The following is a 16,533-nucleotide window of genomic DNA, read 5'->3' as shown; positions in this document are numbered from 1 at the left end:
GTTTGGGGCTTATAGAAACATGCTAGCCCTATCTCCAAGGTGGCATGGGGAATTAAGGACATGGGAAAAGCACCCACTGAGTGAAAGAGCAAGTGAGTCAGCTCCATCTATGGCAGCCAGGGACTAGGGGAGTCACAGATAATTACCACATGCTAGGAGTATAGGGATACCAAGCAAATGGGGGTGTCGGAACCATCTTGAACCAAACCCCAAGAGTGCTTAACATGACGGGGCAGGTTATGTAAGGTATTCTGTCACAGAAGGGAAGGGACAGGACAAAGCCCTATCAAACACTTCGGTATGACAAAACAGTTTGTAACCAGTTGGTAACTTCTGAGATTCTTTGCTATGAAAATTCAGCCACAGTAGAGATTGTTGCAGTTATGTTAGAGATTGTTACCTGCCGAATGACAGGTTTAGCGGAAGGTGACTAGGGAGGGGGGCCAGAGTTAAGGAAGCTGAAAAAAATCTTAGACAAACAAAGTTCACTTCCACTTAAAAATCCTAAGTTAAACACTCCGTTAATAGAAAGAGTTGGGTCAACTATATAGCCATTCTCTTCTTTGCTTCCAAATCACTTCCAAAAAGAGACAAAAGAGTAGACATATAAGAGAAAAGGTCCAGATGCATCAGTGCAAAAGGAAAAATTTTATGTGCATCGTTGTTTTCTGAAAACGTTATCTGTGAGCCACACCGTCCCGCCCCCCGCCCCCACCCACCAAAAAAAAATCATGTTTAACAGGCAAAAAATACTTTGGAAAGAAGACAGATTTAAATAAAGGAAAATGTTACCCAAGGTCACCATGATTATCTATAGGTGTCTGCCCATTTCTGAAAAGTAAAATATTGACAGACCAGAGCCCCAAGGGGATAAAAATGTATATTCAGTTCTCATTCAAATGAAAACGCATTAGGCTCAGGTCCAGAGAACAGTCTTGAATTTGATATTTTTTTTAAAGCTTCCTAAATTTAACGAGCTGAAATTCTTAAAACCAGGCTGCTTTCATAAAAACAAAAAGGTTTTTTCATTTTGTTGTTTATTTTCTTAATTTAAAAAATACATACAAAAAGAAGTCCCCAAATCTCACTTTTCTTCCTTAAAATTTACAAGTTAAGGTTTCCCTACCCTCTCACCTTGAGAGATAATGCTTTTTTATAGAATACTAGAGATATGTATCTGTACCTATCCATCCACATATCTATATCAGTATCTATAATTAATGATTTAACTTGATGCAAACCTTCATTAAAAAGATGGAAACTTGCATCCTTGGTTTAGGTAATCTATTGATATTATTCTGTTTTTAGCTTTAACTGCTTAATCTGTGATAGTTTCTGGATTACAAGGCAGTTGTTTAAGTGTAGTTGATTGAAGGCAGCTGGTTGGGATCAGGTGCCTAGAGGCCGTGTAAAGGACTGAAGAGTAGTGTAGGACTCCATCCTTATCTCAAACCTTCCCCCACCCTGCCTGGTCCTACCCACGCAATGACCGTTCCTCAGCCGCTTACACGAACTAAACTCCAATTTTCAGACTTTCCAGTATGCATTTCCTTCTGCCTGGAACGTTCTTCCATTCTTCTCAAAGGCCAGCTCTTCCTCATTTTTGTGATCCCAATTGATGTGCCAGCTCTACTGAGATATTCTCATTCTCCATCTAGAAGAGTTTCCCACCCCCATTGTCTCTCCCAGTATTCTTTTGTTTTCTTTCAATTCACACCGTAGTGGGTTATTTTTGTTTATCTGTGGATTAGCATCTTTCTCTCCCCAATTCAACAGAACAAGCTCTGTGAGGATCATGGAGGTGCCCATCTTTTTCAGTACTGTGCACCCAGCACTTCACATAGGGGCTGGCAGATAATAGGTGTCCAATAAGTATTTGTGGAATTAATGAGCTGTATAAATCATTGACACAAATCCACAAACATATAACTAGCTTGCTTTGCAACCATGTGGCTGTAAAGAAAGAGAAGGCTGCTCTTTGATTTTTTATTAGTCACGTTTTACCAAGTTGAAAGTTACTAGTAAATTTCTAGTAGTAACTTTGTCAGTAGTAAATTACAGAGCATGCTGTGTTACTAAAATGGGTTACCACACTACAATGGGTTACCACTCTTGAGAAACCCAAGCAACAAGGGATAAGAATCTCTCCGTACATTTCTATAATGACTTGGCAGAAGCTGTGGGGTGGAGGAAAGAATTGGACTCACTCTAATCATAGGTCTGCTATTTTTTAGTCATTTATTAGTAACTTCTTTTCTTAAGAGCCTTGAAGAGCCTCCATTTTCTTACCTGTAAAAGGCAATCGTTTTGTCTCATAGGAACAAGATAGATGATACATGACATACAGTTAAAACCTGCCATAATATATAAATGAATCTACATGGTCTTATTTTGAAATTAATGAAATGGGGAACACATGCAGCTGGCTGCCTGGGAATTCCAGGCATCTGTGAGCCCATTGCCAACAGTTGTTTCCACAAATTTGTTATTGTCTCAGAGTGGGTTGCCCAGGAATCTATGTAATGTTAGTAAAAGTGTTTTGTGAATTGCAAAGTGCCAAATAAATGTATGGTGTCACTACTATTATTATTATTATATGGTTAAAAATAGATCCTATTAATAAATAAGAGAAATCTATTAATAGTGACTATCAGCTTTTGCCTTTTAAATGTAGATAGACTTAGTAGAAGCATATGCTTAACTGACATGGATATAAGAAGATCTCCAGTAACGTCAAAATATCTTCTAAAGCCTTGGAAGATGCTAATGCTTCATAGTGTAACCGAGCAGGACCCTATGGGGCCTTCCTGGTACAGATCCCACCCCGATACCCTCTGCTTTGGCTTCTCTCTGAAGTACCTAGATAATAGTATCTGATACACACTTCCTGAGTTGTTTTACAGATGCTAAAACCACCACCAAGTGAAAGAAGTTAACTACTTGATGACCGTGAGCACATAGCCCCCAAACCTACTGGCGCCTAAACCACCACCAAGTGAAAGGAATTAACTACTTGATGACCGTGAGCACATAGCCCCCAAGCCTACTGGCGCCTAAACCACCACCAAGTGAAAGGAATTAACTACTTGATGACCGTGAGCACATAGCCCCCAAACCTACTGGCGCCTAAGGATTGATGTTGTTAACCCTTGTGACACCGCCCTGTTACCTCACCATCAACCAATCAGAGAACTGTGCATGAGCAGCTGATCGCTTACCCTGGGACGCTCCTCCCTCACCTTGCCTTTAAAAGTGCTTTGCTGAAACCCATGGGGAGCTCGGGCTTTTCGAGCGCTGGCTGCCTTGGACTCCTCGTCTGACACCGTACAGTAAATGCTGCACTTTCCTTCACGACAACCCAGTGCCAGTACATTGTTTTTACTGCACACAAGCAAGTGGACCCGCGTTTGGTTCAGTAACAATAGTGAAAATGTCCTCCTCACCAAGTTAGTAGAAGGTGAGTTTGTTTGCTCCATTTCGGGTTGACTTGGCCCTCTGCTTTCCAACTTCCCCCCAAAGAAATTAGTCACAAGGGTGAACTTCTTAAGAGGAAGTGGCCATAAAGTGCAAAATCAGTAAAAGCAACCAGCCAGTAATCCAGGTTTATATTCAACCAAGGTAGATTTAATCCAGGCTCAGAGTCAAGGAATCACTGAATTCTAGTGCTGGAAGGAACTAAAATTTACTTATATTAACCCAAAAGTTCTCTTGATTTCCAGTCTTCTAAGGAAAAAAAGAAATTAGTTTTATTATATTTCTTGACCTATATATAATGCCACACCATAAAATTTCCAAAGGTACTATTTTCCCTGCCAAACTTTGACCTGTGTGCTTATTACCTGTGGAGTCCTTGGTCTTCCAGCCAAGAAGGAAGAAAGGGCGTAATTCTGCATTTATGTGAGTTCCACAGCTCTTTAAATGACAATCCCAGAAGACTGGATGTTTCTCTGATAAGGTGTTCTTTTCAGACCTCTGTTTCTTCTCCCTTCCCACTTTTCTTTCTTTCTTCCCTCCCAGCTTATCTCTGTGCTCTCTATTAGGGTATAGGTAGACAGGGTGTGGTTGTTATTTAGCTGCTAATTTTGTTAATTTAGCCTCAAACAGCAGTTTTACAAATGAACTAACATTTGAGAAACTGAAACACAAAGGTGATATGAAACTCAGAAAAGTACAGTTGACCTTTAGTCAGCTAGTCAGAGGATAAAAGAATGCTATTCAGAGAGTATAGTTTGGTGTGGTTATTGGGTGAAGCTGGTGTAATTAGAGGTAGCTGGCAGATCCTGCAGAATTAGTTACTCTGGGTAAATAAGAAAATATTCACAGGACCTCCCTGGTGGTCCAGTGTTTAATACTCTGTGCTTCCACTGCAAGGGTCACAGGTTTGATCCCTGGTCTCCCTGGTGTCCAAGGTCGGGGAACTAAGATCCCGCATGCCAAGCTGCAAACTGATGGGTAAGACTGCATCTCCAGTCTTTCATTCAGTTTGAGGAAGTGCTGATTGCTCTTAATTTAGGTGAGTGTGTGTATCTGTCAGTCAATGGCATACATAATCAGTCCTAGCTTTGTTTATGGCAGGACAAACTTTCCTTATTACTACTTATGAAACCACATAACTCAGATTGGGACTTGAACCCAGCCAAAACTCACATTGGGCCATGAGCCCACCGTCTTTTCATTGAGATCACACACCTGATCTCAAGACTTAATGAAGCTTAGGTTCTTTATGTCTCCTTGTGGAAAGAACTCAGTGAGAGACAAAGTGATAGGTTAAGAAGTGTTTATTTAGAGAGAGACACATTCCAGAATGGCCTTGGGAGAAAAACATTCCACAGAGTGTAGGCCATCTCAGAAGGTGAGAGGCCTCGAAATATGGGCTGGGTAATTTGACAGGCTAATGAGTGAGAGGATTATTCCAACAATTTTAGGGAAGAGGTGGAGATTTCCAGGAATTGGGCCACTGCCCATTTTTTGACCTTTTATGGTCAAGCTTGGAGCTGTCATGGTGCCTGTGGGTGTGTCATTTAGCATGCTAATGTATTATGAGTGTATAGTGAGGCTCAAGGTCTACTGGAAGTTGAATCTTGAACATAATCGGTTCTAAACAGTTTATGTCGTATCCTCAGTGGCTATGTCATTCTTTTAAAGGTTGTGCCTGGCTTCCTTCCTCCTATTTCACTTGCACATTCCTAATGTCTTCAATAAGGCATTCAGTATAAAGCAAACATTTTATTAAAGACAAACCTATTGTTGTGGGAATTCTACCCAGAACTATCAGCACAGCCTTTAACTTTACAGTCGATGGAACTTAAATATGAAACTCAAGGTATTATAGTTATGTGTCTATTCCTAATGCAGGATTCCTAGCTCCAGAGGAAACATCTGAGGGCATTCATGACCTGTCAAAAAGTGAAATGGGAATTTGAGATACTTATATAGAAAATTGAGACCAAAATAACACTTAGAATTTCAAATATCTAGAATCCTATGAGACAATATGTTGAGCTAAATTTTCTGAATGGGTACATCTCAGTCTGTGAATGTGCAGTCTCCGCGATCACTGCTTTAAGAAACTCACTATAGCCTCGTTCGCCTCCTCTTCCAAGATGACCAAGAAAAGAAGGTATAATGGTCGTGCCAAAAAGGGCCGCAGCCACGTGCAGCCTATTCACTGTACCAACTGTGCCCAATGCGTGCCCAAGGATAAGACCATTAAGAAGTTTGTCATTCGTAACATCGTAGAGGCCGCAGCTGTCAGGGACATTTCCGAAGCGAGTGTTTTCAATGCCTATGTGCTTCCCAAGCTGTACGTGAAACTGCATTATTGCGTCAGTTGTGCCATTCACAGCAAGGTAGCCAGGAATCGTTCTCGGGAAGCCCCGAAGGACCGAACACCTCCACCCCGATTTAGACCTGCTGGTGCTGCCCCACGACCTCCAACAAAGCCCATGTAAGGAGCTAAGTCCTTAAAGACTAAAGAAATACTGTTCCCTGGAAAGACAATAAAGTGGCAATTATACTTAAAAAAAAGAAACCCACTATAAATATCTTTCATATGAACCCAGATTTAATCATACATATTATCATTAATCAATATATATTGATTAATATCCTAGCCCCGTATTCAAGTTTAGAAGAAAAATCCATTTTTCAGCTAGGCTTACTGAGTTACATCTACTTGAAGTTCTTCTTGTGGTATTAATGAAGGTAGAGGTTAATTCTTTGAAAACCTCACTCCAAATTATGGTCCGCTTTCTCCCTTCCTGGTTCCTTTGATAATTCTAAACAGATCTAATATGTTGACCTTTTGCTCATCTTTGAGGATCTTCTCGAAACATTAAATTGTCCCTGGTGCCTGGTGGGGATCAGACCTGTGCTGAGGATAGGAGGATTACTTTAGGGTTCTTCCAGGTGACCTTGACTGAGGTGAATTACAAGAAGAGGAGGGAGAGGAAGGGAAGGGGCAGGAAGAGAAGAGAGTGCTCTACTGCGGCCCCTCCACTGGTTGGCTTCTTTTCCAATAAAGCCTTTATCTGCCGCTGAGTTTATCCATTTTTAAATTTTTAATTTTTAGTGCCTTCCCTTTTTCCCTGGGCTACTACCCTGCTACCCTAAACTGTGCTTATATTGAGCTTCATTACATGTGTTTCTGACTCCTCAGATTTGCTAATTCGGTTACAATTTTTGGCCTCCATGATGTTGACCTTGGCTTTGGAGTGAGGCCAATTTGATCCCAGAACACCACTGCTTACTAGTCATGCAACCTTGGGCAAGTTAGTTGTTTCACCTTGCTGAGCTTCCTCACCTGTCGGTAGGGGTGGCACACACACCTAGTGTATCTGGTGTGAATATTGAAGGAGAAATCTGCATCAAGTTTTTAGCACAGTGCCTGAAGAATCCTAAGTAACCTGGACTCTGGTCAAGTTCAAACATCTCATTCGTTTGGTATCCTCAGATTATTCTCAGTGACTTCCTTGAAAGCCTTAAGGTGATTATCTCATTTTCACCCAGTTGTATATCCACATAATAAAGGAGTGTCCTGGGTTCTATTTTCCTGGTCTATTCATGAGTACAAAAAAAAAAAGGGAAGACCTTACATGTTTAGCCTGGAATTCAAGGCCCTGCTCAGTTCTGTCCCCAGACTTCCTCTACTGCCTTATTTCCCACATCACTGTTACCGAACACAGGTTTGTGTGCCTGATGCACGGTAAGGCCAAACGAACCCAAACATTGCAGTTTGGAAAAGAGAAAGGTTTATTGCAGGGCCAAGCAAGGAGAACAGGTGGCTTGTGCTCAAAAAATCTGAATTTCCTGATGTTTTGGGGAGAAGACTTTTTATAGGCAAAATTTGAGGGGAGGGATGCGGGGTATGTGACTTTCTAATAATTGGCTTATGGCGAGGTAACAGGGGTGGTCTAGGAGTCTTATGCTCAGCCTGAAATTACTGTCTTCCACCTGAGGCGAGGCCTTAGTTCCTGCAGAAGAACTCAAAGATATTGTTATGTATATCCCTTGAGGTAGAACCAGTATCCTGCTTTAATTGTTGCACTGTAGTTTCTTGACTGTTCCTCCTTTGTTTCTGCATTCCGTATTTCCCTGACTGGTAGCCATTTGCTCTGCCCTTTGGAACTTAGGGAAGGTCTAGGAGGCTGAAGCCTTTATCCTGCAAATAAGAAATGGGGGACCTGGAAAGGCTTTTGTGCCCAGGAGGGCCCCATGGGGTCCTGCTTGGTTTCATCATCACTTTCAAATGTTGAACACATTTACCAAACTGGAATAATCCTCACTCTCTGGATAAACATGGTCTAGCCCATGTTTCACACTGTTCCTTCATTCTGGAATGTCACATTCCTAGACTCCCCTGTTCCCTATCCTTCCATGGTGTTAAGTCCTACCAGAAGTCATGTTCTCTTACAGCCTTGTAATCCCTCCATCAGCACAATTCTTAGCACAATTCTTTTTAAGGCTTTATTATGACTGACCATGTTCTTTCATGTGTGATAGTCACTACTAGTTAGTAGACTCTGAGGACAGGAAGGGGTGTAATGCTTCTGTTCCCCACTGTGCTTAAAATGGGGTTTCACAATTGGTAGATCTCAGCGATGGAGTCCTGAAGGAAGGAATATATTGTGGGGATCAGAACCAGATATCAATTGTGCAGTCAAATATATTCTAATTGTTTCAAATATTTTATTTTCATATATTTCTATTCAATACATAAGAGGTCTTCCCTGCCCACCATAGCTGATGGAGTCCTGTCACTCCTGGCCCACTTGCTGTGCTTTAATTTTGCACCTGAAAACATATCACTATGACTGTAGATATGCTATAGAGCCTCCAGTTAGTTTCTGTCTGCCTCTGGAATGTAGGCTTCATGAGCTCAAGGCCTTCATCTTTTTTGACACTTAGAATCTTTAGCAAGAACTCAGTCAGTATTTCTTGAACAAGTGAATGGATAACTGAAATAATCATAGGCTTTACTCTGCTAAAGTATGGATAGTATCAGTTCTAAGTTTCTAAAAGTATAAAAACAAGCTTCCTAATAACTTGTTTTGAAGGTTTAGACGTTAAATTTTCAGAGTAATTCTAAGAAATGGAAGCCCTTCCAGGAATGCTGTTTAGAGGCGTTCAACATGGTCCTGAGTTTGACACACCATTGTAGGCTATCATGCAATACAGCCTCTAACAAAAATAGGCTGTCTTGAACCCCTGGTAGTAGAACTACTTGCTTTTATACCAAGAAGGTTGGGAAAAGCACCAAAATCTGTATGTGATGTGTGCTGAGAAGTTTATGCTGTGAGACCTAAAGTTCTTAGGAGGTTACCTAAAGTGAAAAAACATGTCAGCAGGGCCTGTGGTGGGTCCATGTGTGCTAACTGGGTCTGTGACAGGATCAAGCTCACTTTCCTTAATGAGGAGCAGAAAATCCTGGTCAAAGTGTGAAAGGTACAAGCGCAGAGTCAGAAAGCTTAAACAAAAAAAAAGCTTTTTTGAGTAATAAGAAAAAAAACCCTAAAAGACTTGCTCTATTAAAAAAAAAAAGAAAAAGAAAGAAAGTAACTATGCTAAATAACTATAAGAGGAGGTTTCAAAAGTGTAGTCAGAGCTCAGAAACATTTTAGTTTAATTTGGTGAGTTTAACTCTTTCTTATCTTAATTTTCTTCTTTCAATACCAAAAGAGTATATTGGGAAATAACTGCTTCTCTTCAGCATAGGACTTTGCTCTCCAGGCAGACATTGGAGTTAAGTCAAGGGTTAAACAAAATAAAAGGTCAGAGGATGAGGAGGTGATGCTGCCATACCTTTTCTTCCCGTCCCCACTCTCATCTCAGACTCCTGTGATCCTCTAAGCCCCATTTTCCTAAAGCATCTCACCCCACCTCCTTTCGCTGTTTGCCCAAGTGCGATATCACCCAGTGCTTTGCATACAAATTCAATTCCTGTTCACATCTAAAAGAGTGTAACATTTGTAAGGAAATGGAAATGCTTTTGCTATGCTTTCAAAGTAGGATGAGGCTGTCCTTGAGGTTTGAGGTTTATCTGTACAGCACCTGGCACCCAGGGGGCCTCAGTAAATATTTGAAGAAATGAATGAATCATGTACAGAGGAGGCAGCCCAAAGGCCACTTCAGGTCACAATGGAACACTCTTTATCAGCACTTATCTGACTTGATTGCTTGGTGACACTCGACCCTCTCTTTGCTTTGACCTTTTTTCCATGACGCTCCTTGGTTTTCCTCTTACCTTTTGGTTGTCTCTTCTTATTCTTTCCTGCTTGTTTTTCACCTCCCCCTTAAATGGTGATACCTCCCTCCCAGTTAGGTTCTACCCTGATCCTCAGAATATTCCCCCTGGATGACCTAATCCAGGTTCGTGACTTCAGCCATCACCATGCAAATGTGGATGACTTCCAAATAGATATCTTTGGATACCAGCCCAGCCCAATATTTCTAAGTCCCACGCCCTATGCGTTTCTTTCTTTCTTTTTCTAAAAAATTTATTTATTTATTTATTGTTGGCTGCGTTGGGTCTTTGTTGCTGCACCTATGTTGCTGCGAGGGCTTTCTCTAGTTGCGGGAGCAGGGGCTGTTCTTCGTTGTGGTGCTCGGGCCTCTCACTGTGGTGGCTTCTCTTGTTGCAGAGCACAGGCTCTAGGCACACAGGCTTCAGTAGTTGTGGCTCGTGGGCTCTAGAGCGCAGGCTCAGTAGTTGTGGCATGTGGGCTCAGTAGTTGTGGCTCGTGGGCTCCAGAGCTCAGGCTCAGTAGTTGTGGAGCACAGGCTCAGTTGCTCCATGGCATGTGGGATCTTCCCGGACCAGGGCTCGAACCCGTGTCCCCTGCACTGACAGGTGGATTCTCAACCACTGCACCACCAGGGAAACCCCTATGTGTCTCTTTCAATCTCTACCAGTAAGTCACACATTCTTATTAACTATTAGTAAATACTAGAACACCACTTCTTTACTCCCCACCCACAAAGCTAACACCAGCTACCAGGCCAGACAAACCAGAAACCTGAGAACCACCACCTACTCTCCCTTTTGCCTTTCTCCCCACATTAAATTAGTTGCTAAGACCTGTCTGTTCTACCTTCTCTGCTGAATTCATTTCAATTCACGTAGAGAATGATTACTCTGATGGGTTACCATCTTCCAAATGGCGTTCGCCTATCCATCTTCACCAGTCCTGGCTTCTTCTCATGACGAGAATTGCAGTTACCTGGCATCTCTGCCCATCAGCTTACATTCCCCCAGGTGTCCTCCATGTGACCATGGCTGGGAGGGCTTTCTAAAAATTTTATCTAACTCTGCCCCTCCTGCTTCAACCCTCAGTGGCCCCCTGTGCCTTCAGGATCAAAAGTTCAAACTAGTCGCATGTAGGTAGAAAAGTCATTCAGGATGCTACCTCCTAACCCTCCAACCTCATTCCCTACTCCTCTGGTGCCCTGGTTGGTCCAAACTCCTTGTTCAGTTTCCAACATGCCCCACTGAATGCTTGTCCCCGCTGGGCTTCCTGCCCAAGCACTTTTTCTCCTGTTCTTTAGCTGTTCTGCTCTTTGAAACTGGTTTGTTCTGCAAGAGAGTTTAGTTTCACTTCTGCCCTCCTTTTTTTATGCCTTCTTCTCTCCTCTTCACATCCCTCTGAATGTTTGGAAGGCATTGTAAAATTGTTTCCTTGTCTCTCTCACTAGACTGAGCAGTCAGATATGTGTCTCTTGGCATCTAGAACAGCATAGACCAGTGTTTTTCAAAGTGGGACCCGCAGGCCTTCCTGTGTCAGAATCATTTAGCCATTGTCAACACTCATGTTCTTAGGCCCTCCCCTCCCCCACAGGACCTAGAAAATCAGAATTTCTGGGTGTTTTTAAACAGACTCCCCAGGTAATTTTTATGAGTATACGTATTCAACCAATATGTTTAAGTAAACAAATCAGCTGGAGCCTTTGAGCTTATCTTTGAATTCACATACACTGCAGTAACTTGGATTTGTTGCTGATACTTCTATCAATACTCCTCCTGTTTATAGAAGACCATTTAATTTCCCGGAGAAAAGTTTGCCTCTATGTCATAAAATGAACTGGGGATTTGGAAGTCCTGTGGCCAATTCTAAACACTTTAATAAACAATTTGAACAGTTCAAATTAAATAATCCACACAACTAGATTTAAGCAGCCCTGATGACTCTTCTTGTTCTTTCGGTGAGCACTTGGCCTCACCTCTCTGGAACTCAGTTTTTCTCTGTGCAAATTCAAATCACTGGGCATAGCTCCAGATGGCTTACAGGAATTTGAAAATCATTGTGGCAGATATTTTATGTGTTTCATCATTTTCAGTTCAATGTCCAAGATGTAGCCCCTACACATAATATAAAATTATTGCTCAGGAGACTTCCTCAACTATAGAAGATTATTTATATATGAAGAAAGTAAAAAACAGTGCAGCCAGAACTTCTATATATGAGTGGGAGTGAGAAGTCTCTAGTGATCTTTAAACTCACCAACTACCCCTTGAATAGAAATATGTACTTACCGATGTTTATATGCATTTAAGTGCCAATATAAATACACACCCGTGCACAAATGTAACTTTGCTCTCTTTGATATCCTGCAAGGATTTATATTCGTGTGCATATAAACTAGCCTGAAAATCCTGGAGCCTGCCAGACAGGTTGCACCTTTGAATAAGTATAGCTGTTGTGAACTTTAGCCCACATGTTTGCTTAAAGAGAACTATCCAGTTCCAGGTGGCTGATGCTTTTGTCCGGTTTGTGCAGTGCTTATTATTGTGTAACTTTAAGTTGCCCAAAATTGTCCACAAAGCATTTTATCCTTTTGTTTTTCTGGACAGTTATTCCCTTGGGCCAGTGTGCTGCTCCTGCTTTAGCATTCAGGGCTCAGTCATTTTTAATACTTGACCAATCAAGCTTAACTAAGTGAGAGTAATTGTGGCCAAAATGCCTAGGCAGGATGTAGAGAGTTTTGGGGTTTTGTTTTCCTGCTGTTTTTTGGTAACAACACAATAGATCAGGTAGCCTAGCATCTTTTATAGAAGGAGCCTCTACAAATGTCACTATATAAACATTTACATTTTAGAGGTAATGGCTTGCTTGTTGTCACCCACATTATTAAATCGCTGCAGCATGCCATATATTTCAGTAGCAAAGAACTTGGTACGTTGTATTCAGAGAAGTTTGAATAGAAATTCAGAATATTCATTAAGAGTATGTTGCGAACTAACAGAAAAATTAATAAATAGAAACTTAATTAAGTATGGAGATTTCCTTGTTTCATTCAACAAAAGTCCAGAGCATGCAATCTAGAGTTGATGAAGCAGCCCAGTGATGCCATCTGGAAACCAAGCTCATTTCATCTTTCTGTCCCTCTGGCTTTCTCTCTCATGGCTATAAGATGGGTGCCACCAGGCATCCAGTCTGTGACAAGGCAGGAAAGAGAAGTGCAAAGGAGCAAAACTCCAAAGGGTGTGTCAGCTAAATCAAGCAAGCTTCCCCAGAAGTCCCATCTGGCCACTTCTGCTTATGCATCATTGCCAGAACTCTATCACATGACTACCCCTAGACCAATTGCTGGAAGGGAGCCAGGGAGAAGGGCATTGTGATTGGCAGTTCAGTCATACCGCCATCCTCAGACAGCTTCCCTAAGGGTCCAGTCCATTGAAACTAGGGTTCCAACCAAAAGACATCTGTGGAGCACATCGCTTACTATAATGTTTGCCCTGGTGTTGTGCCATCTCTTGAGAGACTCAGGGACTTACCAGGTGATGACTCTGGGGACATTCCTCTCATGTGGCTAGAAGTGAAAGCAATCCAGTCTAGATGTGTCTCACCTGAGAAAATATATACACTACAATAACAAGATTTGATCTTTACAAGTAATCATTAAATTTCTCTTCCGTAGGGATGCTCCCCAAACTTTCTCAAAATACACTTTAAACAATTTATACACAATTTTCTGGGAGTAAATCTGTTGTATAGAGCAAGATAAACCTGTACTTTAAAAAGGTTTATTTTACCTTTGAGGCATGAATATAAAATTCATAACGTAAAATCTTGGTAATCACTCACACACTTATTGGATCTTCGTAAGTGTGTTCCACGGGAACTTAGAACTTTACAAGTTCTACCCTGTTGGTTGGGAAAATGGGTGAATGTTTTCTTAGTCCTGAAACTGACATTATTGCACGCCGCTGGTTGACACAGGAGAGAGCATAATTTTATAGCTAAGATCACAATAAACACCTAAACCATGAGGAAATATTACACTTTGCTGCATTCCCTATACTCACAGATGGGTAGAGTGAAAGTAATTTGCAGAAATCACCTGACTAACCTCATACACCCATACATTGAACATTAGACCATGCAATCAGTTCCTATGAAATGACTCCCCAACTAAGAATGTTCAGACTGGGGACTTCCTGTATCCACATTGCACACGCCTGCCTTGTCTTCAGCTCCAGGCCCTGCCCTTATCTAAAACCTGTGCTACTCACTCAAGCTCCTGCTTTGATCTTATCAGTGAGTAACCTCTATATATCACAAGCAAAAGCATGTTGACTTCATTCATTTAAATGCTTCAGTGGCTTCCTATTGCTCTTAGGATTAAAAAGAAATGTCTTAACATAGTCTGTAAGAGCCCTCATAATCTTGCTTCCACCTATCTTGGACCATCAGCTCAAAACTCTCAAAACCTACTCGTGGGATCTGAAGGTCAAGCACACTAAATTCCTTATAGTTATTTGAATGTGCTCTCTCTCTCTTGCTTCGGTCTCTGCCCATGCTATTCCCACTTACTCATCTTGTCTAAATCTGGGTGAGGGTGCATCTGTACTATTATTAGAGTGTTTCCTTATTATCTTATTCCTCTACTTTCCCATACACTTGTCTATTACCCCCCAAAGACTTTAAAGTCTCCAAGGAACCAGGCAGTGTCTCTATTTTGTTAACTCTCCTCAATGCCTTGCACATAGTCAGTGCTTAATAAATATTTGTTGAGTTGCAATATGAAAGAATGAATCAGAACTCTCCTTACTCTTAGCCCAGATAAACTCTTAGCAGTACAAATTCAGCAAAATTTGGCACCGTAAGCCAAAATATTTGTAAATTTTTATTAATTAGGAGGTAAATAAATATCTTTGATCTCTGTTATTAGACTAAACTATCATCCTCCAAGCAATTCCTGGAAAAGTATATCTTTCAACTGAAGTAGCTTATTACTTACGAAGAAAAGTTCCTAGGTTTCAGTTTTCTGGTTAAAGGGCAAAGAATTTTAGATTAATATGTTTGTTAAATGCTCACATAAATGAGAATCTTGAGAAGCTTAGTGAGATGTAGGCTTACCTTCTCATCCTCAGAGTCCTAGAGCAGCTACAGTGCAATGTCCTGTCTCTGTTCTTAATGCAGAGTTCAAGAGATTGCCTGCCACTCTTCCTTTCTTCAGTTTTCCTCTCTTGTCAAAGTCTTTGCTAGTTGTAATGCACTGATATATTTTTTTGTAAATATGATATTAGCCAGAAGTTTTTTATTAGATTGTAGGATATAATTGATTTTGATGTGCCTTACAGTTATGTTATCTTTGAGGTAGGAAATCAAAGAACCCGGAGGGATGGTGGTGGCTGAAGACAGGGAGCTCAATAATCATGATGATCTTGACGTAGATCAAGCTCAAGTCTAAAACTCTTATAAGAGTCGTATTGAAGTGCAGACTTTTAGGGTTACTTTTTGTTCTTAGTCTGTTCAGCCTGCTATAACAAAATACCACAGACTGAGTCACTTAAGTAACAACGTTTCCTCACAATTCTGGAGTCTGGAAAGTCCAAGATCAAGACACCGGCAGATTCAGTGTCAGGAAAGGGCCTGCTCCCTAGACGATCGTGTTCTCTCTTTAACCTCGCACGGAGCTTTCTTTTATAAGGGCACTAATTCCATTCAGGAGATCTCTGCCCTCATGACCTAATCACCTCCCGCAGACCCCACTTCCTATCATACCACAATAGAGGTTAGGATTTCAACGTGAATTGTAAAGCGAACACAGACATTCAGACCACAAGACTCTTCTAGATTCAGAAGATTAGGGAGGCGGGAATCTGCAGCCATAAGAAGCACCCCAAGCAATTCTGATGCACGTAGTCATTGGACCATATTGAGAAACACTGAAGATTTGCTAGGTGTAAGCGCTTAGTCAGAAAATGTACACATGCATATAGATGTTAGACTAGAACATCCAAGTCTGCTTAAACTCTTTCCAGATTATCAGGGGTCAAGTTAGAAGGTGGGAGAAAATTGGCATCTAATCACCCACCACCTTCCATAGAAACACTTCTTCCAGAGGTTTCCCAAGCCACCAAAGGGGCAACACTGAGTTACTGGTTTGCCATTACTGGAAATTGCAAGCTTCCCTCCCTCCCAACTCAGACTAGGATCTGACATTTTTTGTTTATGTCTTTCACTTTAGCAGGTTTTTCTCAATCTCTAATTCTCACTCCCAATCTCTAGCTCTCTTTTCTCACTCAAATTAAAACTTATATTGTTTTTATTTTTTAAGTAAAAAAGTAATAAATATATCCTCTTTTAAAATATGTGTTGCATAGACACAAGTGGAACATAAAACTTACCCGTAAATCAACCATCTCAATGTAACTTTTTAATAAAGAGTAAATAAAGAAAATTAACTTATCCACCCCTTTCTTTATATATATTAATATAGTTTTGGCCTTTCATTTCACAGGCAGAGAGAGATCTGAGTTCTGTAAGGATGTGAAGATATCTTTTGCGATATTAGAAAGGATGAACTAGGGAAATACAGAGTGTTTTAAAAAGTAAATTGTAAGTTTTTGGCCTTTAAAGAAATGGCTATACCTTATATTTGGAGTGTTATGATAACTTCCTAAAATTGGGATTAGGTTATAGTGTATATAGCATTATTACTTGGTCGAAAATTTAAAACCTAACTGCAACTCACTTAAGCTCTGGAATAAAAGGCCTAATTTTTTTTTTTAATGGAAATAGATAGTTGCTA

General features: G+C 40.9%; 2 protein-coding genes across 2 annotated transcripts in view; both read left to right on the top strand.

The window, feature by feature from the left end:
• The window catches only part of ELOVL6 (ELOVL fatty acid elongase 6), a 144,208-nt gene that overhangs the window by 44,948 nt on the left and 82,727 nt on the right, over positions 1-16,533 (top strand). The gene's annotated exons all lie outside the window — the stretch shown is intronic.
• Positions 1,209-16,018, top strand: LOC308617371 (small ribosomal subunit protein eS26-like). The gene has a single exon (XM_081234433.1). It carries the CDS (start codon positions 5,538-5,540, stop codon positions 5,949-5,951), a length of 414 nt encoding a protein of 137 aa, XP_081090559.1. The 5' UTR covers positions 1,209-5,537; the 3' UTR covers positions 5,952-16,018.

The sequence above is a fragment of the Mesoplodon bidens genome (genome assembly GCF_964165515.1).
Source record: "Mesoplodon bidens genome assembly, chromosome: 1".
NCBI classification, from domain to species: domain Eukaryota; kingdom Metazoa; phylum Chordata; class Mammalia; order Artiodactyla; family Ziphiidae; genus Mesoplodon; species Mesoplodon bidens.
This window is presented reverse-complemented; position numbering and strand designations above follow the sequence as displayed.